At 39.4% G+C, this 24,330-nt stretch overlaps 1 protein-coding gene across 2 annotated transcripts; it reads left to right on the top strand.

Annotated features, from left to right (window-relative positions):
* The first annotated feature begins 148 nt into the window (after positions 1-148).
* On the top strand, positions 149-5,369 carry LOC129419845 (uncharacterized). Of its 2 annotated transcripts, none has more exons than XM_073860983.1 (5): positions 149-464; positions 1,116-1,759; positions 1,946-2,042; positions 3,100-3,210; positions 4,258-5,369. In XM_073860983.1, exons 2-5 carry the CDS (start codon positions 1,587-1,589, stop codon positions 4,360-4,362), a joined length of 486 nt encoding a protein of 161 aa, XP_073717084.1. In that variant the 5' UTR covers positions 149-464; positions 1,116-1,586; the 3' UTR covers positions 4,363-5,369. The 2 variants fall into 2 exon arrangements, with proteins under 2 accessions (XP_073717084.1, XP_073717083.1); XM_073860982.1 differs by having other exon boundaries at positions 150-464; positions 4,180-5,369.
* The last annotated feature ends 18,961 nt before the right edge of the window (positions 5,370-24,330 follow it).

The raw sequence follows: 24,330 nt of genomic DNA, 5'->3' as shown, positions 1-24,330 counted from the left end.
GACTAACAGAAGGTTTTTAATGCCTCTTTATCAAGATCATTATCTTTCCAACTATTCAATACATGCAGAGCTCAGAATCTACATTGCATTTTATTGTTTTGAGATTTTTGTTCTTTTACATTGTTGGTGTTTGTAGACTAATTTTTTCGTTTGTTTCTCTTTGCTTTTTTTTCTGTACATCTATAATGGATGATTATATAAAGACAGCTGTGTTCAAAGAGGAGAGATGTAAAGGAAACAACAGAAACACTGATATTACAGTTCATGTTCTGAAAAAGGATTCTGAATCTGAAGCTTCTAAGTTCATTCAAGATAGGCTAACCACCATAAACACCTCCAAAGATGCAAATTTTAGGATTGTGAATTCTGCAAGTCTGCGAAATCAGAGAGATGGATATTTTTTGTTTACATGCAAACGCTCTGGAGCATGCATGCCCCGAAGTTATCGAGCCAAAGGATGTAAGGTGTTGGACTTTATTTCTAGTCCGGCATGTTCATGAATGAGGAGAATAGACTTTTAACTCAAATCAAATTATTTTTAATAAGTATCTCAAATGAAGTATTACAGAGCTCTGGGTCAAAACTGTCCCTGTCCTTACACAACACCAATGCAGAAACAGGTCCCCCGAGGAGCGGTTGATCTGATCTGCCTTTCCCTCTGACCCCAAAAATATATATGTGCAGTTGGGTGTGGGCCTCATTCGATGGAAAGTTGTACTACTGTTTTAGAAGTTCATCATGCTATAAACAACTATGACCGTTATTTCACCCTGTCGCCCCGACATCTTGTTTCTCGTTTCCCCAGGTATCTCTGCAAGGTAAAAGTTAAAACACACATACATACATACCACAAAAAACTGCAAGCCTCCAAAATCTGCAGACATGACCTTTTAGAGTCAAATGCAATGGAATCTTATCTCCAAGCCTGCTAGACTATTCTAACTTTAATACTATATGCTAAAGGTTAATACTTAAAGCTATTCTTAAAATCTTTATGATTAAAGGCAATGCAATCATTAATGATGCAATAATAAAATCATGATTATTCAAAGCAAGGTTAATATTCATATTGCAAGGATATGCGGATGTGGGGATGTTTTAATTTTCCTTCAAAGGCCTATGTTTCCTTTAAAAGGAGGACAGATTGGGTCAGTAAACTGGTTATAGTTGAAAGGATTTACAGTATTCATTCAGGACATGACCCAACAAGTTCTTCTGAGGGTCACTCAGAAAAAATTTGTGAAGAGCTAGTAAAGCATATTCAAGATCTTTTATCTCTTGGTGTTAAGCCAGATACAATTCTCCTAAAATCTCATGAATGGTCCAAGGAACAAGGGCATACTGATCTTAACAACCGAGCATATTTTGTTACTCTAAAAGACATAGGCAATATTCAGACATGTATGATGCGAAAAAATCAGCAACACAAAGATGATGCCAATAGTACAACACAACTTCTTGAGGGCCCTTTTAGAGAGTCTGTTGTTTTTTATCAGCCTTACAGCCCTCAAACAGATCTCGTCATAGTTTTGCAAACACCATCGATGAGAGACAACCTTTGAGAATATGGAAAAGATATTGTCTTTATGGACGCAACACATTGTGTCAATCAGTATGGATTTCCTTTATTTACATTAATTGTTAGGGATAGCCATGATCATGGCATACCTGTTGCCTATATGATCTTGGGAAATGAAAAGCAGGCTTCACTTCAGCTGGCACTAGAAAAGCTGAAACCAACGTTTTACATAGCTCCAAGGTAATATAAAGTTATATTTCAAAGGATACAATAATGATGTGTCAAGTGTTTCTTTAATATTAAACTTTTATGCATGTCTTTCATTTTAATTGTCTTTATTTTTAAGAGAGGTATGAAATAGATTTGAATGGTTTATATAGATTCTAGTTTCTCTGCCTTTAAGCCTAAAATATTTGTATTTTTCAGGTGCTTCATGGTCGATAAAGACCAGGGTGAAATCAATGCCATCCGCAAGGTATTCAAAGAGTCAGATGTCCTGCTTTGCTGGTACCATGTCACACAAGTAAGTACTTAGTTAAGTTGAAATGAAAACTGCTATGATTTTTGCTCCTTTTAATAGTAATGGAATAGAAGTGTATTTAATTGTAACAGTTACAATGATTACAGAATGTCAGATGATTTAAGGGTGGTTTCCTGGACATGGATTAGGTTAAAGGTGCTCTAAGCGAATTCACGTGTTTTAGACAATAAAAAATGTTTTGTTACATACAGCAAACATCTCCTCACTATCTGCTTGCTGCCTGTCCGCTGATCAAACTGTAAAAAAACGCAATCTCTGTAGACAGCCTAGGCTTCACAAACTGCAATAAACACACAGTGGCCAAACCTAACACCACGAAACATAACAAAGTGTTTTCCAGCCAATACACAACAAGAAGGATTTGAGGGTGGGGGTTGGTCGCGTTCATGAAAGCACAGAAGGGAGGGGGTTCACAGATTCGCTTAGACCGCCTTTAAGACAGTTAATTAGGAAAATAACTTGTTTAAACAAACATGCCTTACTTAAAACATTACTTGTGTGCACTTTGAAACAAAACAAAGGGCACTGATGTATTTTAAGATATGTCAGTGCAAATTGTTTTCAGTTCGGACATTATTCAGCTCTTATATTTAGACTAATATAGGACTAGTCTAGTCCCTGTCTGGGATAAACCAATAAGTTTAAATGTGAATGGTCTACTCTAAAATGTCCCAGATGGTCACTTAGTTTTAGACATGGTGTTTGCAAAGTAGCAGGACATTTCAAATATAAGTTTTATCATAGTTTAACCTAGAGGACTATCTACAGGTGCAAACGACTACAAATTATGGAGAACAAGTTTTCATTGTAGCCTAGTGGACTATTTTATTATTTTTTTTGTTCGCTGTGTTGATTTTTTCCGTTAACACAGCATTACTCTCATTTTAGTAATTTATGCTTTTTCATTTGGTTGATGCTGTCTTATAAGTGTCACAACTAGACATTTGTTGCTCAGACTAGTTTAGCCAAATGCATTGGATCAATGGAAGGTTACAGCATAAATATTTTCTTTACATTTTCCCATCATGATTATACACAGGCAGTTATCCGTTGGCTGTCAAGGTCAGAGTCTGGAGTGAGTGGACCTGAGAAGGCAGATATAAGAGGACAAATCATGCAATTGATGGCAGAGCTGAAATCCTGTTTCACGGTGTGTTACTTTTTAATTTACATATTTTCAAATAATTCAATTACAACCTTGATAACATGCTGTAATGCAATATGAACATGCAGTGCCTGGCTTAAGAAAACCTTTTAGATATTGTATAATTCTGCAATTTTTTACATAGATTATCATGAAAAACAGCTATCATAATTCAGTTTTTAAAATTCTTTCACATAAGAAATTTTACACCTGAAAGGGTAGATGAGTTAAGTAACACAAACATGTAAAAAATATTTCAGTCTGTCCTTGATAAGGTGTGTCAATGTGTTACTGTAAATACAATAAGCATATGGTTATTAAATGTCTTCTGTTTCATATTGGCCTAAATTTTTCTAAAACCATCAATCATGAACATGACAGAATCTCAGAATACACAAACCGGGGTCAAGGATTACATAAATGCCCTGGGGCCCGTTTCAGTAAGGAGGTTCAACCAAATCAGAGTTAAAACTTGAACTCTGAGTTGACTTTCTCTGAGATAGAAAAAAACGAGTTTTCAGTTACAAAACAGCTGAACTGAGTTAGTTCAACTGACTCAGACGTAGGTTGACTCAGAATTAAGCGTGTGCACAACCACTATGTAAAAATGAACACTTAAAATCACGTGATCAGACGCTGTCAAGACATGCCACACCAGCAGGTGTTGATACAACTCAAATCGTAAAGCCACCTTGGCCAATCAGAAGCCTAACAAAAGTGACGTTGCAAGGCAAAAACCCCGGTTTTACTGTCAACACGACAACACCGCAACCTGCGTTTCTTAAAATACTCACCCTGGTAGGGGTTTTCCAAAATGTTCTGTTTCAGTGACATCATATTGCGTTTCCGTGTGGACGGCCGGCCGAACCGAGCAAAAAGTCACGGTGACAACGCCTTAACCTACTTTCTGGAACGGCCCCTGTAAATCATTTGCAGTTCAAACTAATCATATTGTATTTTTGTCCATTTTCACAGGAACATGAATTCAAAGAAAAGGCTGGGATATTCCATTGCAGGTTTAAGAACTTAAAAAATGTGTGCATGTATTTCCAGAACCACTGGGAGCCAATTGGTCATCTGTGGTCAGACTTTGGAAGATGCTATAAGCATGGAGACTCTGACACAAACAATCTAATACACTGTAAAAAATCCAATTAATTAAATGTTGGAAGGGCAAAAATATATATGTTAAACCAATTTTCTTGTTTGGGCTTAGTTGAGTAGACATATTATTTTAAGTCAAGATAAATCTGTGTTTAAAACATTAAGTGAATGGTTATTTCCAAATTCAGTCAACATTCAGAATGGCTAGTGTTGACTGAACTAATTAAGACAAATCTGGTCAATATGTGGACTTTAATGACAGCTATGTTTCCTGACAACAAAATGCTCACAATATTACTGTTATTTGGTAACAAAATGTAATTTTAAGAGTTGCTCAGGCGTGAATGTATGTGCTTTAAGTTTAAATATGCGGTCGGTTAATATAGATAGCGTCTATTTAAAAATGTGCTCGGACACTTTCGGACGGAGAAGAGCTCCAGAAAATCACAGACACTTAAGCGCTCACACCCCGCCCAGCGCAGCCTCGCCTCGGCAAGCCCATCAGAAACCGACTGCTGGCTCTGATATCTAAAGATATTTCATATCTTTCACATTTGTTATAACTGGGCTACGTACTGCCTGCGATTTTGAACTTCAGAGCTGAAGGTGCAAGTGGAGAAATAGTCCCAATATCATAACAATCTTAAAACTTCTAAATATACCCGTGTGTGTACCCGTGTGCGTGCGTGTGTGCGCGTGCTCGCGCGTGTGCATGTATGTATGCGCGTGCGTCTGTGTATTTTGAATTTAAAATGTTTTAACTCGGAAGGATCTGGATCACAGGTCATTTCATCTGAGATCAATCCGCACGCAACAGCTGGAATCACTTACTGATTCACACAAGGGAGGACACAAGTCAGCCGTTTCCTGAAGTTCACGTCAGGTAAGTGTTTGTAATTAAATGTTAATTTTAGAATATATTAATTGGCAAAGACGCAAATACTCGACGTTTTTGTAATTATATTTTTGTAAAGATACATTAGAAGTGTGTTATGTTACGTGACCGAAGTAAAGTGGAGCTATTTTAGTTAAAAAGATAAAAAGCCTGGATATAGGGTTGGTTTACCGGACAGAGTTTAGAACTCGGTCTTAATTGGGACATTTTTACAAACAAACCTTATATAATACAAGACTGGCACTCATATGTTAAGAGATGTAAGTTAATTTAGTCAGTGAAAAGCCCTGTCCGAGAAAACCGCCCAATAGTGTTTAATTATGTGTGATGTCTGAGGGAAATTTGGCCTAACATTAACGTTATTTAGGGAATAAAGTATTTTCACCGTCAAACTTTATTATATTAAACATGTTATTTATGTATATGTGTGTGTGTGTGTTTATATTCCTCTGTTTATAAAACCAGAGCGGAGATGATGTGAGGGGCAGACCAGAAGGGTAACGTTACATAGCGAGACAGTCTCCGCTTGGACTGGCTGAGGAAAGTCTCCTAAATGGAGAGTAACACATAAAACATTGAGTGAATACTTACATTTTAATTGACAGAGTCTTTGCTGTAAGTTTTTAAAGATTCAACTGATTAAAACATTTAGTTGAATGAACTATAAAGCTAATTGAGCCAACATACTTTTTTATATTTGAGTCAAATTTGGGCCAACTAAAAAACATCAATCCAGGTAACACTTTGGAGACAGAAATTGAGTGAACGTAAAATTTCTATGGAACTAGTTACTAAAAAATAATTCATTGAGCCAACAATTTATTTTTTACAGTGTAGAACGGTATATATTTTATGCATGTTATCTTCATTGCTGATTAATGCCAAATTTTCCAAGATTTTGATAACTTATATTTACTTGTCATTTTTATTATTCAAATTGTTTAATAACATACATTTTCCATTGTGTGACAAACTCGAAACGCACATTTAAAATAGCTTTACGCAGCTTTTAAATTTTTGTTTTAAAATTCACAATGTGAAAAATTGTGTGTTGTTTGTAGTACTGCTCAACATGTGTATTATGCAATGCCTTTAATTGGCTTATTTATTTAGTCCTTCTACTCTTCTGATTTGCCTATTTCTCCCAATCATCAGCTGCTTTGAGCTTGACTACAACTTTTCAAAGAAAACATACTTATGTAACTATGTTTGACTTTTATGACTTGTTAAAGCCTGACTAAACCAATAGTACATTCAAATTTGATCAAGTCTATTACTACTTAACTAATCAAGCGGTCTCTTTGTTTTTTCCCCTAGTTTCTTCCACCGTTTAAAATACCAGTTCCTCTGTGGTATCCGGAATCGCAGATTGGATCACCTGATTGATGTGCTACTGAACAAGACAGAGAAGTACTTCAATATAATACAGGATCTACAGTCTGTTGGGAGAGTCTATAATCCTCTGCAATGTAAAATAGAAGAAATTAAAAATTCTGCTCAAAGGATGCTAGACAATGGTTGGGCCAGAAAAGTTAGTGTAGCTTCAAGAGAAACGTACATCTACAATGTTCCATCTGAGAACAATCCACATTTAGTTTACTGTGTATGCCCTGCAGAACAGTTCTGCAGTTGTATAGCTGGTACAAGAGGATGTACATGTAAGCATCTAATTTTATTAAGTCTTCTCACTTGTGATGATAGTGAGACTTTTCCAGACATAAACACACAATTGCAAGCCCATGCCAACAACCTAATTCAAATGAACAAGTATCGCATTTTATGCAAAGCCTCAAAAGAATTTGAGGTTGAAAGTTTGTTTGGCAGAGCAGCATCAAAACCTTGTGTTGGGACAAATGTATGTGAATGCTGTACTTTCTCATATCATAAAAAATTTGCATGTCTGCTACTTGCAAATGGACTTTTAAATGAGGTATGTGAGACAAAGTCAGAAAACATTGAAAACATTCCAGTGGAGCCTATTCAACATGAAACTGAAGATAAAGATAGGCACAGTTCGACTATTTGGAAACTGGAAAACATACTGAACACTCTAGAGACATGGAAGAAAATACCTGAGGATATTGCCCATAAAGTCAATGAACTGGATGTGCAAATACAGAAAGAAAATGTGAACACTCAAAGATTTGAAAAACTTTGTGATGACAACTCGTGTAAAATACGTCCACTATTTACCAATAGAAAAAGAAAGAACAACAGAGACATTGCCACAGAGACAATAAACAATATCACCAGTTTCCCTGTCCAGCCAAGAAGAAAACAAAGAGCAGTCATTGGTCCAAAAAAGAATACCAAAATCAAGGTTTGAACAAAGTCGCATTTATTAAAGACTTTTATTTTTTTATGTATGTATTTGTCTCCAATGCTAAATAAAATACAAAACAAAAAGTGTCACGTGGATTTTGATTTTAAAAAATTCTTAATTACATTTCTGGGATGGTAGTGTTGTATGTGTGCATGTTAGTCCCTTCTGGGTCCTGAGTTTTTATAGAGTCCTCTAAAAAAGAAAAGAAAACATCAGCTGCTGTGGGCCCAAAGCGGTGAGTGGCCAAATCCAGCTCAGATTCAGGTCCTAGGTTTTGCATGTTAATCTTCATTCTTTCAATGCTTCGCCTGCAAATAAAGATGCTCATGTTACTCAAGTAATCATTCAATCACCGTAATGGCAAAATAAGGCATTTTTTTACAGATATATTATTTACACAAACAACAACCATGTATGGTGGTGACAATTATAAACCGTGAATAAAGTGTTAAACTGTGCACTGTTACTGTTATTATTGACAGTTTCCATCAATAGACACATGCTATCAAATTATTTTAAATAAAACCTGAACAAGAGAAAGGTGAATTCAATCAAAACCCTTTGACCCAAGTTTAAAGGTATAGTTTTTCCAAAAACCCTTAATCATTAAAAAAAGATATGGATAAATGATGGCAAGCACACAGTTGACAATACCCATTGATTTCCATAGTATTGTTGTTGTTGTTGTTAAAGTCGCAATGAAAGTTAAATGAAAGTGAAATTTGTTTTGAAATGTTGTGTTTTTTTCCACAAATGACTTATCTGTGAGCTTCATAATTTTAAATTCATGTGCCCTCACAATCTTTAAATCCAAAACACAAATCTCTCCTCAAACTGATCTCTCTTTACTTCCGGTCATACGGTATGACAGGTGGGCGGGGTCCAGAAAAAGATAACAGTGATTAGCAATTAGGAACATGACCAAACTTAAAACAATCCAATAAATTCTCGATGGAACAATTTAAGTCCCAGACAACCTTTTTTTATAGAAGCTGGTTATAAATCACCACAGGGAAAATAATTCAATTCAATTCAATTCAATTTTATTTATATAGCGCTTTTCACAATACTCAATTGTTTCAAAGCAGCTTTACATTAATAGAAGCAGTAAAAGCACAGAAAAACGACAGAAAGCATAACATAATACACAATAGCATAAGCAGTCAAATTTGCTGCAGCTATGACGCGACATTATGAGCGAGCATATTACTAATGTAACGTCTAGAAGAAGAAGCTAAGTTAAGCCAAAGCAGGCTACCTCCCCGGGGTAAAAAACCCCCTAGGAGAAAAAAAAACAAAAACCCCGGGTTGTTTAGCCGAGGAAATAAAAATAAAAGTCCTAGGAGGGAAAAACCCTTGGGAGATATACATGTATATACACACATATAAACGGATAAGGATCTTAAGCGGAGATTAAGCAGAGATTAAGCAGAGATTAAGCGGAGATTAAGCAGAGATTAAGCGGATATTAAGCGGGTCCTGCCGGTGGTCGTTGGTCAGGCATCAGCTGGGCATCACATTGAAGGACGACCAGTAGATCAGAGGTGTGCCGACTTTCACATCTACCGGAACTGGGTCTGTTTGTCCCATTGTCCTCAGGGTCAATGGGACCCAGGGACGAGACAGGGAGAGAAAAACAAAATCATATTACCGTAGGGGCCGTTCACATGTAATGCAAGTGTCACACAGTGATGTGGTTTAATCAGCTTAGTTTCAGACAGACTAACTATTGAGGCATAATTGTTTTGTCCACAGTTGAGGATTTTGCAAATTGGGGGCCCACTGCGACGGTATATATGGTAACTAAGGGTCACCTTCCGATTTTTAAGAGAAAATGAAACCTGTCGACCCGTTTGACTAAGGCCTGTAACCCCACTGTCGTCGTTAATGCAGGTTCAGTGGCAAACGGGTCTATATTGCATACTATTTACAAGATCACGAGAAAACGCCCAACATCGCAACCTGACCATACGTGTCAACCCGTTTGACTAAGGCTGGAGGCCCCACTGTCGTCGTTAATGCAGGTTCAGTGGCAAACGGGTCTGTATGGCATACTATTCACAAGACACAAGAAAGCGCCAAAATCGCAACCCGACCATACGTGCCAACCCGTTTGACTAAGGCCGGAAGCCCCACTGTCGTCGTTAATGCAGGTTCAGTGGCAAACGGGTCTGTATGGCATACTATTCGCAATAGAAAGAAAGCGCCAAAATCAAAACCCAACCATACGTGCCAACCCGTTTGACTAAGGCCAAAAGCCCCACTGTCGTCATTAATGCAGGTTCAGTGGCAAACGGGTCTGTATGGCATACTATTTGCAAAGAAAGAAAGCGCCAAAATCACAACCCAACCATACGTGCCAACCCGTTTGACTAAGGCTGGAAGCCCCACTGTCGTCGTTAATGCAGGTTCAGTGGCAAACGGGTCTGTATGGCATACTATTTGCAAAGAAAGAAAGCGCCAAAATCACAACCCAACCATACGTGCCAACCCGTTTGACTAAGGCTGGAAGCCCCACTGTCGTCGTTAATGCAGGTTCAGTGGCAAACGGGTTTGTATGGCATACTATTCACAAGAACACGAAAGTTCCAAAATCGCAATCCGACTATAGGTTAAGATAAGGTTTTTATTTATTTATTTGGTTGGTCTGTGTTATGACCGCGAGTGCTTTGTTCCGTACAGATAACTATTTCGAGTTAAGTACTTTTACTAGACAAATTATGCGAATGCTTTGTTGAAGAGAAAAGTTTTAAGTCTAGATTTAAAATTATCGACTGTGTCTGATTCTCGGACATCGGTTGGTAAATCATTCCAGAGCTTAGGGGCTAAGTAGGAAAATGACCTTCCACTTTTAGACACTTTTGATAGTCTAGGGATAATCAAGAGACCAGAATTTTGCAACCGTAGTGTGCGTGATGGATTGTATTCTGATAGTAATTCTCTAAGATATGAGGGTGCTAGGCCATTTAAAGCTTTGTAGGTGATTAGTGATATTTTAAATTGTATGCGATATTTAACTGGTAGCCAGTGTAAAGATGCCAGAATTGGGCTTATGTGGTCATACTTTTTAGATCGAGTAAGTACCCTTGCGGAAGCGTTTTGAACTAGCTGAAGCTTGTTTACTTGATTTGCATGGCATCCCCCGAGTAGCGAGTTACAATAGTCTATTCTAGAGGTCATAAAAGCATGGATAAGCTTCTCTGCGTCAGATGTAGACAGTATATGGCGTATTTTCGAGATATTTCTAAGATGGAAGAATGCTGTACGGCAGACGTTGGCGATATGACTATCGAAGGATAAGTTGCTGTCGAACATCACACCTAAGTTCCTAACCGTGGAAGATGGCACCACAGTGCAGCCATCTATGTGCAACTTGTAATCTGACATATTATGTTTGTAGCGATTCGGTTCAACAATAAGTATCTCTGTCTTATTGGAGTTCAGCTTAAGAAAGTTATGTGCCATCCAGTCACTAACATCGCTAAGGCAGTCTGTTAGCTTAGAAAACGTGTGTGTTTCGCTGGTATGTGAGGAGATGTAAAGCTGGGTATCATCTGCATAGCAGTGAAAACTTATGTTATGTTTCCTGATAATGTCTCCTAGAGGTAACATGTATAACGAGAACAGGATAGGACCTAAAACCGAACCCTGCGGTACACCGTATTTAACCAGGGAGTGATATGACTCTTCCTCGTTTACATAAACAAAGTGATAGCGATTGGTTAGATACGACCTAAACCAGGCTAGCGCCTGACCACTGATACCAACATAGTTTTCTAGTCTATTGAGTAAGATTGTATGATCTATTGTGTCAAAGGCTGCACTAAGGTCTAATAATATAAGAATTGAGATTTCACCACGATCGGATGTTAATAGGAGGTCATTTGTAACTCTAAGCAACGCTGTCTCTGTGCTATGGTGGGGCCTGAATCCTGATTGGAACTTTTCATATGTACTATTATTTGTCAAGAATGTGTGTAACTGGCTTGCCACTACCTTTTCTAATATTTTCGAAAGAAAAGGGAGATTTGAGATTGGTCTAAAGTTATTAAGCTCTCCCTGGTCAAGCTGCGGTTAAAGATATTTAGAACCGGGGTTGACACTACAGGGAATACCTCTTTAAGCAGTTTTGTGGGAACGGGGTCTAATATACAGGATGATGTTTTGGATGATGTAACAAGTCTAGAGAGCTCATATATTGTAGTAGGTTTAAATGAATCAATATGTTCGTATGGTAGTCTAGTGTTAAGTGAACTAACTGGTAGAGTGGTGGCTGACTGGGTAGCTACGATGTTTTACCTTATAGCCGTAATTTTGTTAGAAAAGAAGTTCATGAAGTCGTTACTATTGTGTTGAAGTTTACTATTGTTTTCTGTTTGTTCTTTATTTCTAGTCAGTTTTGCAATGGTGATGAAGAGGAAACGAGGGTTATTATGATTCTCATTTATAAGCTTGCTAAGATAGGTAGATCTGGCGGTTTTAATAGCCTGTCTGTATTGTTTAACACTCTCTTTCCATGCTGCACGCCATACCTATAACTTTGTGCTTCTATAATTTCTTTCCATTTTCCTAGTTGCCTTTTTGAGTGCTGCGGTGTGATGATCATACCATGGAGCTGGTGGTTTTTCTTTGATTCTCTTTTTTCGAATGGGAGCAACGGCATCCAATGTGTTAGAACAGACATTGTTTAGGTTTTCTATTACAATATCTAGATCGTCACAGTTATCTGCTACATGTTTAATTTGGGACAGGTCTGGAAGAGTGCTAATAAATCTATCTTTAGTGGTGGAAATTATTGTTCTGGCTAATCTGTAGCATGTTGTGGATTGAGTGATCCTATCTAGAAGTACAGTGTATGACACAAGGTAATGGTCAGAAACTGCATCACTCTGAGGTGATATTTTGATGTCATTAATATTGAGCCCGAGTGACAGAATTAAGTCTAATGTGTGCTTACGCGTATGCGTTGGCCCTGTCACGTTTTGTCTAATATTGAGAGAATTTAGAACATCCATAAATGCACGTCCTAGTGTATCTTTTGGGTTATCCACATGAATATTAAAATCACCAACGATAAGAGCTTTATCTACAGTGACTACAAGCTCAGACAGGAAATCTGCTATTTCTTTAAGGAAATCTGCATGGTGGCCCGGAGGTCTATAGATTGTAGCTAAGGCAAAAGAGAGCTGTTTGTGGTTACGATCGGTTATTTCCATATTTAACAACATTAGTTCGAATGATTTAAATTTTACTTCAGATTTTTGGTTTACTTTAAAAATTTTGTTGTATATTGTAGCTACACCACCCCCTCTCCCCTTTAATCGAGGTTCGTGTTTATAATAATAGTCTTGTGGGGTGGATTCGTTTAAACTAATGTAGTCGTCTGCTTTAAGCCAGGTTTCTGTTAAACAGATTGCATCTAAGTTTTGGTCTTTAACTATTTCATTGACAATAGGTTCTTTATTGGTAAGCGATCTAATGTTAAGAAGGCCGAATTTTAACATTCGAGGTTCATCTGTTAATGTATTGTTTTCTAATTTTATATTAATCAGATTTGTACCAGATGTGGCAAGCGGTGCTCTGTATTTATTTGTTCGGGGAACAGATACAGTTGAAATGTGTTGATATTCTGGTAAAATTGACTCGAAGTGCTGGGATATAAGTGATCTTGACATATCACGGCAGCTAACAGATGGACGGTTAAGCCGATCCGTCTGTTGCCTGACTTGTACCCTGGATAGTCAGACTGTATTCGAAGTAAGACTATTGGTCAGATTTATAGAGAGAATCGCCCTTCCTTCCTGAGATGGATGGAGGCCATCTCTCTTTAGCAGGTCAGGTCTCCCCCGAAAATGCTTCCAATTGTCTATAAACCCTACGTTATGCTGAGGGCACCATTTTGACATCCAGTCGTGAAGATACAATAATCTACTGTAAGTTTCATCCCCCCGGTAGGCGGGGAGGGGACCAGAGCATATTACATTGTCTGACATTGTTTTAGCAATTTCACATATCTCTTTAATATTATCTTTGGTGATCTCCGACTGGCGGAGTCTGGTGTCATTCGTGCCGGTGTGAATAACAATTTTAGAAAACTTACGTTTAGCATTAGCCAGCACTTTAAGTTTTGATCTTGTGTCTGAAGACCTGGCTCCCGGTATATAATCGACTATGGTGGCTGGTGCCTCAATGTTCGCGTTCCCAAGTATCGAATCTCCAATGACCAAGGCACTTTTAACAGACGTCTCAGTCGGTGTATTGCTTAGAATATCGAACCTGTTTGAAATTACCAGGGGGGTCTTGGGTGGGCACCGGAAACGACTTTGCCGCCTGACAGTCACCCAGTTAGTCGGCCCCCTTGACTCAGATGATGAAACCGAGCTATGTGTATTACGTTTAACACTAGGCGCACCCGAAACAGTGTTTGTAGCATTAGCGGTATTAGCGTTTGTAGCATTAGCGGTATTAGCGTTTGTAGCATTAGCGGTATTGCTGTCATCAACTAGCGTTTGGATGCACGCTTCTAGTTCTGCAATCTTCTCCGTCAGCCTTACTACTTCAATACACTTAGCACAAGTAAACCCCTCTGTGCTGATGGAAGAAGCTAAACTGTACATGTGGCAAGTAATGCAGGTTACAATAACAAGCGGAGTCTTACCGCTTTCATGTTGGGTGATGGCGTCTTCGGTCACCTGGACGCGGTCCGTGAAGCTACATCGCGAGGGAAGCTCACTCGCAGCACGCCCCGATCGACTGCGGACGTCTGTAGCCAGTGTAATGTGAGGCACGCTGAATCTGCGACGGCCGGGCAGCGGCTCCTCCACGGCTTCCCGATCGCTTTCATTCTGGGCAATGGCGTCTCCGTTCCCTCGAGCGCGGTCCGTGAAGCTGCACCGCGTAGGGTGTTCGCTTTTTGCACTTCTCGGTCGCTTGTGGATGTCTGGAGCCTGGGTGAACTGGGCGCTGTACGTCGCGTAGGATCTGCGATATCCGGGTATCAACTGCTCCACAGCTTCCCGCTCAGGTGAGGACAGGTCTGAATAGCATACAGTGGATGAGTCCGCCATTAGATCGGCAAAATGGTAACTAAAACCGGCACCTGTTTGTTGATGCTAGCGGGCTAGCATCAACAATGAGTTAAGATGTTAAAGTTTTCTTTGCAGTTGTTTTGGTCTCCTAGAACTGTGTGGTCAGCTGCTTTGCTGTTTATGCAATATGTGTGACTTAATTCAATTTAAATCATCTACATTTTAACAACTGTTTTGTTTTGTCTCCATGTAAAAGCATGTTTGGTAAGTGTTCTCCCAGTGTTTTCAACAACCTATTTGTTTGACAAGTTAAGTGGAAGCTTCTAGCAGCATAATTGTGACCAGTCACGGAAAGTAGGGACACAAGTCGGATCTGGGGCATTTTGAGTTAGATTCTGAAAGTGCAGATTCTAAGCTTTCCAACGATGTGTAACACATGGAAATCTGATAAGATTTGGAGAAGTTGTGGCCATTTGAATGTAACACATTCAAGAAAGAGAATGCTGAGAAATTTGAGAAAGAAAAAAGTTAACACTTTCCCTTTTCCCTGGCTGGAGAGACAATAGGGCTCATTTACATCTCATTTAGCTAAGCCATACCCCCTGTAAAGCCGTTTTGAGATACAGCTGTTCTAGCAGCATATGTAGTATTTTATTACAGAAGTCCGAATGACAAAATGCAAAAATAAACAGGACTTTTAATGTTACCTTTGTGGGGATCACAAGTCGAATCCAGTCTGTTTCAGATGTGTGAATCATCCAATGATTTTTGTCCACAAATGCGTATAATCCGTGAAATATAGATATATAGTCTATTTCGCATGAACTTCTGGTAATACAATATAATATACAATCTGAGGACTATTTACATCGTAACATGTAAGGGTATATCAGATTACACTCCGGTATTTACGTTCCGTTAAACACATGAACCCGCCTTCAAAGTTTGTATTTAAAATAAGAGATAATCAAAAAACAGCACCGTTGAAAACGTGAAGTCCTTAAGAGATGTTACCAATCGCTCGCTCGTTCCTCCATCAGCCAATGACTTCATGGAAAATATTGATAGACAAAACATGTAGCCAATATTATATAAAGAATACAACGATCTCTGTGTAACTTCTGTGTGTTTGGACAAATAACAGTCAGCCGCGTCACTGACTTTATGGGGCGCCGCAGTCGGATGACGTCAAAGTACCGCGGTACTTTGACGTCATCCGACTGCGGCGCCCCATAAAGTCAGTGACGCGGCTGACGTACGATGCGGTTGACTGTTATTTGTTCCGCCCCAGCTTCTTTTATATTTCTTTTGTTTTGTGAGCCCGAGCTTCATTTACAGTCTGGGGAGATGCACGCTATAAGTTTGAAAAAAATAAATAAAACTAACGTTAAGCAAACATGTCTAAGGGACAGAGCAGCCACGTCACTACAGTCACGTGACTTCACGCTCGAGCCGGAAGAGAAGACAATGCTGAATAAAGTCGTAATTCTTGCTATTTTTGGACCAAACTGTATTTTCGATGTATCAACACAATTTTACTGACCCACTGATGTCACATGGACTACTTTGAGGATGTTTTTATTACCTTTCTGGACATGGAAACCGTACATAGATTTTCAATGGAGACAGAAAGCTCTCGGACTAAATCTAATGTTAAAACATCTTAAACTGTGTTCCGAAGATGAACGGAGGTCTTCCGAGTTTAGAACGACATAATGGTAAGTCAATAATGACATTATTTTCAGTTTTGGGCGAACTATCCTTATTCAGTAGTCACACTGTTCCCTTTGGGGGCGGAGGCGAAAACACAAGCTTATCCAGTATGTAAATATACACACAGACAATGACGCCCCCCGCTGGACGCTAGAATCTCTGGAAAACAAGCCTATTTTAACCGCAAAATGTACGCTTTTAAATATACATAAACTGCTATCTCAAATATGGAGAGGCTTCTTCGTGATCTCAACTAACAGATTCTGCAATAAAACGAAAATCACAAATTTTGAAAAAAAAACTTTGTTTCTCATTTTCTCGAAACTTGTGCTGCCGACTTGTGTCCCTGGTTTCCGTGATGGGTCACAATTTTCAGGAAGCATTGATGGATCACTTGGAAACCAAAGTTTTGTTCAAGACCAGAGCAAGAAGATAGATTCCTTGTTCACTTCAGGGCCAGCTGGGCTGACTTTGTAAATCACTGCGTTCAGGTGTCCAGTTCAGTGCTGATTAGGTTGGCCTTGTAAGTCACCCCTGTTAAAAAAGTACTTAAGTGGTCTTTAAAATGATGGGTGCTTATAAAGTAGTATATTATCCTGCCATTCTCTACAGGCTCCTTGCTATTAAAAAGCAATAATCTTACTAATGCTCTTACAAACATCTAGTTTGATTCCCTGTTGAGTTTCTACATGTCTGTGCAGTTGCTGTGGTCTCCTAAAGCATTGGTAGAGTTCTCTCATGAGCACAGAGACCACAAAACAGCATTGCCTTGATTACCATCCTCCTAACTGAACCAATGACCAGCCTGCTTGGATTGACCATAACCAAGATGCCAGTTTCACACAAGGAGCTTTAACAACCTTGTTACTGCAAGTAACACCCAGCTACATCCTTGGTCCAATTCTTAGCTAGTGCAATGTTTCAGTAAATCACAAATTTTTGAATGGCTATTTAAGCTGTCTGTGTAATTGACTAAATTTGGGCAGATTCTACAAGCTTGTGCCTTGTCTGGCAGCAAATCCTCAGTGGCCCAGTGGTTAAAGCCTTTGCTTTCTGTGCGGAAGACCATAGGTTCGAATTCTGGTAGGGGCAGTGATGTTGAGTGACCATGAAAGTGGTCATATCTGCCCTTCCATTTATCTTAAAGAAAATTTACGTTTTGCTGCACTAACCCTCTGCCTGGTGTTTTTTCTGTGTCACATCTTGAACTAAGCTGACCCATTAGGTATAAGAAGTTTACATATGGTGGAGAATGCGGGCATGATTTGAACCTTGCAAACAGATCAGACAGTGCAAAGAAAAATGAAGAAGGCTCTGACCACCATTTTGCAGGCTCAAACCACTCTGAATGCAGCAGTCACCGAGCAATGCCGCAGGACTGAGACACAGGGTAGGAAAGCCCAGGATTATCTGACTAAAATGACTAGAGAAGATGATGTTGAAACCTACCTGGATATCTTTAAAAAGACAGCCCAAAGGGAGAGATGGCCTGGGGCAGACTGGGCAAACTTGATACTTCCTCTGCTAACCGGTGAAGCTCAGAAGGCTGGCCAAGACCTTACCATTCATGAAGCAACTAATTATGAGGTCGTCAAGAGAGCAATCCTGGCCCAGTATGGGCTCAGCCTGCCTGCCAATGCCCAGCGCATCCATAGCTGGGAATACCAAGCAACACTTCCAGCACGGGCCCAAGTAACCTCGTTAACCCGCATGGTGAGAAGCTGGCTAGAGGAAGGAGATGGACAGCCTGCTGTAGAAAGAGTAGTGATCGATCGATGTATACGGGGCCTCCCCGCAGATGCCAAAAAGTATGTGGCTCAGCAAGGACCACAAAATGTTGATACCTTAATTGCGCTCATAGAAAACCACCAGGTGACGGTGAACTTGTTAAAGCCTGAAGGAAACAAAACCCCCACGTGGAAACCGAGACAGGAGCGAGAACCACCTAAAAAGTACCCTGAAATCACCCAAGCAAGACCCCTAAGGGCTCAAGGGAGTTGGAAAGATGAGAAACCTCTGCGAAATCCGGTTCCCTTTCGATGCTTCACATGTGGTTGGTAGGGAGGGACACCTTGCACGGGAATGCCCAGGCCGAGAGGAACTTATGCCCACAGCCAGTGCCTCAGAGTCATCAAGGCTTCCATGCCATTTTCTTACCAGCTGTTGGGCCCATGAGGGGGCGGCTGCCCCTAAGATCCCTGTTAAGATTGGGGGCCACGACACAGAAGCACTTATAGAATCTGGGAGTATGGTAACACTGATCCGACCAGAGTATGCAGGCCCTACCAGGGGATGAGAAATTCAATTCAATTCAATTTTATTTATATAGCGCTTTTCACAAGTGTTAATTGTTGCAAAGCAGCTTTACATGAGAAGATGTAGAGGAGAACACAGAAAATCAATAGATAATATAAGAAGTAGAGATAGTGGTTAAACCGTACAAGCGAGCATATTAATAATGTAAGTACTTTTTTAACAGGGGTGACTTACAAGGCCAACCTGGAACAGAACCGCATGGTCTGAATGAAGCATTAGAGAGTCACAGACCTCCTGAAGCTCCAGTAGAACCAAGCTACAGACCCGGTGGTAAAATGAACAGGCTTTGTAGTTCCTGTCATAAAATAGGCCATACAGAGGAGAAATGCTGGTCACTGGGCAGGGGCAGACCTCCACCTTATTATTTGAAATGTAGGAAATCACTTTCTAAGGACAGATGTAAGCAATCTGGTTTTGCAGGTAAAACTCTTACTGAGTTAACTGCATTGTTCATGCAAGGACTCCAGCTGTTAACCTCACTTGCTAGTGGCTTAGCAGCCAGTTAGCATGTGTTTAACATTCTCATAGATGATCCTGTTTGCATTTCCTGATTTGTAATTGTTCGTAATGCATTGTTGTTTCTATAGAACACAAATTGTAGTTGTTTGTTGTACTATATGTACACATAGGCTAATGAAGTTAATTTCTTGTAACAGTTGACTGTTTCCACTGTAAGTGTTTGACAAAACATTTAAGTGAGAGGTTGTTGAAGCTACATGTATTCTAGACCAGTTGTCTTGTGTTAATGGATGACTTTTGCTCTTGAAATTGTCTTTTCAAGTTGTATGTGTTTCTATGTTGAAAGATTTGTCTCCTAAGTGGAAAACTCTGCTATTCCTTGTATAGCTGCAGTAAGACCCTATAGAGGAGCACAAAAATGCCATGTGGCTACATTGTGTTATATAATTGCATTAATGAAAATGTTTTACCTCACAAAAGGATCCAGTAGTGATGAAGTTTGTTTTAATCCGAATATAAAGGAATTAAGTATAATCTTACTTTACCATTATGTTTTTCTATATGACTATAACCATAGTTTACCAGTGTGTGTTTACCATTATGTTTTCTATATGAATATAACCATAGTTTACCAGTGTGTGTATGAAATTTACCAGCATGCATTGCAGTATGTTCCTATACATGGGGAAGGTTGTTACATGCCGAAGGCCGAGACAAAAGACGTACTGTACTCTTGATAAAGTGATGCCATATGTTTTCCATATGATACAAACCATATGTTACTGAATATTAGACCATATATGGAGTACATGGGGTGGGGAGGCCACCTTATATATACCACTGGTGGTACAGTAAAACTTTAGTGGATCTTGCAAGATCTCCTCACGGCTTTATTTTGCTGACAATAAAGTCCATCTTTGAAATTAAAACCTAAGACTGAAGATTGTTTCATCTGAAAAGGGAAAACCACAACATTTTGGCGTCACGAACAGGATAGAAAAGGGCTGAAGTACCGAACCACCTGGGCGGACCTGACGAACAACACAAACAAGAATGGCCATATACTAAAGGTAAGCACTTTTTGCTTATTAATTAGGTTTGTGTTGTTTGCCAGAACTGCCCAAAGTGGTGAGACATTTAAGCTCTTCTAAATTTAAGAACCATATATGTGAAAGGGGTTTTGATTTCAAGGGTACAATTTAACAAAGGCATGCATGCATGAATCTGTATTGACTTACTGATGGGTTGGCTATTATGACCATAGTGATTTGACACAGATTTGTAAGTGAAGAGAACGCGTGTAAGGTAATATACAGTGTTGAGGAAGTGTTTATCTGTATATTGTTTATGTGTCATGTCGAGGAAGTGCTATTGTTGCATAGGGTAATGTACGGTATTTATCTCTATATTGTTTATGGGACATGTCGAGGAAGTGCTATTGACACATAAGGTAATATTGTGTGGAGGAAGTGCTATCAATATTACGAGTTGATATACAGTGTTTATCTGTATATTGTTTATTAATCATGTGGTAGGAGGTGAAATTATTAATTGTTTTAGTGTATAACTGTGTGGTTTTTCAGTTTTAAGTGTTGGAGTACTCTGTGTCTGTGAGCGTGGGAATTTTAAGTGAGGTTGCAAGCTGCAGTGAGACTGTTAAATAAACTTTGCATCTGGCAGGCAGTGAGAGCGTTTCCCTTGGACAGGCCTTTGGGCTGAAAAAGGGGTGTGTGTAATTACTGTCTGGTGGGTGTAGGGTGAATGTTTGATAAGCCCTATATACCTAGGGATACTTATGACTGATGAGCCCTGTAGATAAAGGGACAACAGACTGACTGCATAAGCCCTAAAAATAATAAAGGGTTAGAGTGTGCGTTATGAGCCCTAAAAATGAAGGGAGCCCAAAAATAAATAAAGGGATTGATACGAATGCGAGTTTCTTACTAAAGGTTTGGTCAAAACAAAGTTTCTGTATGAAAAAATAAAGGTTTAACTAAGAAATAAAGATGGCTGATATTGTTGTTTGATATGTTTTGGATTTGAAAACATTTTATACAATCTCCTTTCAAAGCATAAAAACCTGTGGGAACGTATAGGAGAATAAACAATTGAACGTATAAAATTCAATAAACCCACAAAGTGTACTAAGGGTTTTTGTATTATGAATAAAGACATGGCATTCAGTCCTGTTGAAACTTTGGGATCAAAGTATCCATTGTGTAAGGATCTTATAAATAAAGTGTCTAAAAAATGGCAAAAACGTACAAAAAACATGGTCACCAGATGGCCAGAATAGGGGACTTTGTGGCATTGTGTGGGGAGATGGAAACATTGGTTAAAAATTACAAAACCAAAGAGATGAGTAAGAAAAACAAAAAAAGAGAAGAAAAACGTGAAAGGGAGCAAGAGATTTTAGCATTGTTCAAAAAAGAAGGGGAAAGTCTGCATAAACATTTAAAGCAGGCCAGAAGGCTGTTGAAAGACTTGGAACAAGAAACCAAGGCTAAGGAACAAAAATATGCAGACCCTTCTCCTTATTTGAGCTCTGAGGGTCAGTTTCCATTGCTCAAGGGAACTGTTGGGATTTTGGGTGAGATGCAGATGAAAGGAACTGTGGAAATAAAAGATGATGAGGAAGAGGAGAAAGAGGAGAGAGAGCCAGTTGTAAGACCTAAAACCAAATCAGCTCTTGCAACAAAAGAAAAAACATTACAGTTAGACTGTTACAAACAAGCACGAACTGCACTAGAAAAGATGAAAACGCAATATAACATAAAAACACCAAGTGCAAAGCAATCATATGAGCAGGGAGAAAAAGAAAAACAAGAGAGTAAAAAAGAGAACTTACTAGAAAGAGCAGTAATTGAAGAAGAATGTTTATTTGATGAAACACATGAAAAAAGCAGGGAGGGCGAAGAGAGAGCGGAGTCCCTGGTTGATGTGGGGAAATGGTCACGCGGGGAAGAAAAATCAATTAGACCTTTAACAAAACAGCTCCCCATATTAATTAAAGGAGCTCAAGGGAACTACGTCCCCTGGGCTTCACAGGATCTTCAAGGACTCGTCAACCGACTCCCGGACATCCACGAGGGGGCTGGCAAGTTCATCAGGATTCTGGAGGAGGAATAAGCTGGAAAGCTGATTGCAGTTGGAGACATCAAAGCCCTTCTAGCGAAGATCGTAGGGGGAGCTAAGACTGATCAGATCCTCCAAGACGCTAATTTACACAGAGCCGTGAATTCCTACGACATGGATGGAATTGTTTTTGATGCATACCGCCCCGAAGTGTGGCGAGTTTTACGAACTGAGTATGAAACCAGAATCGACCCCAAGGCACTGAAGGGGGAGGAACTGGGGGAAACAGAAAATCCCCTCACTTACGTTCAAAGACGTTTAAAGAGATGGAAACAAGAGACTGAGGGAGACCCCGAGGGGGATCCTCTAATGACCACCCTTTTTAGAAATGTCATAGTGGATGCTATGCCACAGACTGTAAAAAGCAAACTAGAAGATGTGGTAGGTCTAAACTCTAAATCACACAAAGAGTGTCTCATGCTGTGGACTTATTCAGAAAAAATGAACAGAAACTGAAAACGCAAGAGAAAGAACTGCGAAGAAAACTGACACAGTTACAGCTGGAAGAACTTTCAAACAAAAACAAGAGAAAGATTCAAGCAGCCGTGCAGAAAGACGAACACAACCAGATGTCAATGATGGCTCCTGTGACTGCTCCTCCACCAGCTGTTCAGCCGACCCCTCCCGCAACGAACCCTCCTAATGCACACCAGACCCCCGTGCCCATCATCAATGTATACAATAAACAGCCAGGGTCGATGGGGTGGACAAAAAATCCACCACAAGGGGACAGGAGAGGAACAGACTTTCTGACATCATTTGTTGGGGATGCAAAGAAAAAGGTCATATTAAGAGTGCTTGTCCGAGCCATTCGTGGATCCAGTCCCCTGGGGGTAGAAGGGGGAAGAATTGGCAGAGGTCTGTGCGAGGTCCTGTGAACCCCTGGGTAGGTACAAACCCAGATTTTTAGGGATGCCCAGAGAATCCTATTGGGGAGAGTCAGTTACCAATTTTAACCACTAATGCGAATCAAGAACCAATTTTACAGGTTAAAGTAGAAGGAAAAAACATACCCATGATGGTAGACACAGGAGTGGTTTATACATGTGTAAATTCAAATTATGCATCACATCTCCCCATGTCTGGCAAATTTGTAAAGACAATAGGATTCTCGGGACAAATTCAGTTAATTCCAATGACCGCTCCGATTTGTCTACAAACTAAAAACAACCGTGTGACCTTACCAATTCTGATATCAAACCAGACTCCTATTAACCTTTTAGGAAGAGATGCTTTGTGTAAATTGGGTCTTAAAATTTGGTGTTCTGCAGAGGGAGTGTATGTGGATATAAAAGGAACTCAAATGATGATCTCTGAGCCAAAAGCTAATGTGTACTGGTTAGGACAGATTGAGAATGATGTTAAACAAGCACTTGATAAATGGGGTAAATTCATTGGAGCACAGATTCCTGATGCACAAATACCAAAGTCACAGTTCCATTGTGCAATGATATATGATCCTTTAAGAAGTACAGAACTTGAAACGAGATGGCAGGAAGAAACCAAAGGGCAACAAATTGAGTTAATTTCAGATTCTATCATAATAGGTAAACAGGGAGCAGCTATAACCTTAAAGGAGAATGACTTCACAAACAAATGGTTTACTATAGCAGATTCTGCACCACATATATCTCTGTATGTAGGGGAAAATTGGAAATCAAAAAATGTTGGGCCTATGCTGAAAAAGACTTCACAAAGTCAATGGGAGATAACAGAAAATCCATTGATTTTTCATTCTGCTGATAAAAATTACATTAAAATTCTGTATGGAACCTCACAGTTAGGAATTCCTCAGGAAGTAATTATTAATCAGCAGAAACAAATTCAAATGATGACAAAACTTGAAACAGAAGAGAGTTATACTGCTGAATTACTTCAGGATGTGGAACGACAAGTCCCACCAGAGCTGTGGTCCAAATATAAAACAGATGTGGGCTTGGTAAAATCAGCCAGCCCAGTGAAAGTGAAACTTAAACCAAACAGTTGCCTTCCCAGGAAAGCACAATACCCATTACGCCCAGAGGCTGAATTGGGTATAAAGCATACCATTGAAGGATTATTGAAAGCTGGGGTACTTTTTGAAACAAACAGCTATTGTAATACTCCAATTTATCCTGTACTTAAAGCAAACAAAACTAAATGGCGCCTCGTAC

Source organism: Misgurnus anguillicaudatus, chromosome 22, assembly GCF_027580225.2.
Source record: "Misgurnus anguillicaudatus chromosome 22, ASM2758022v2, whole genome shotgun sequence".
Taxonomy (NCBI): Eukaryota; Metazoa; Chordata; class Actinopteri; order Cypriniformes; family Cobitidae; genus Misgurnus; species Misgurnus anguillicaudatus.
This window is presented reverse-complemented; position numbering and strand designations above follow the sequence as displayed.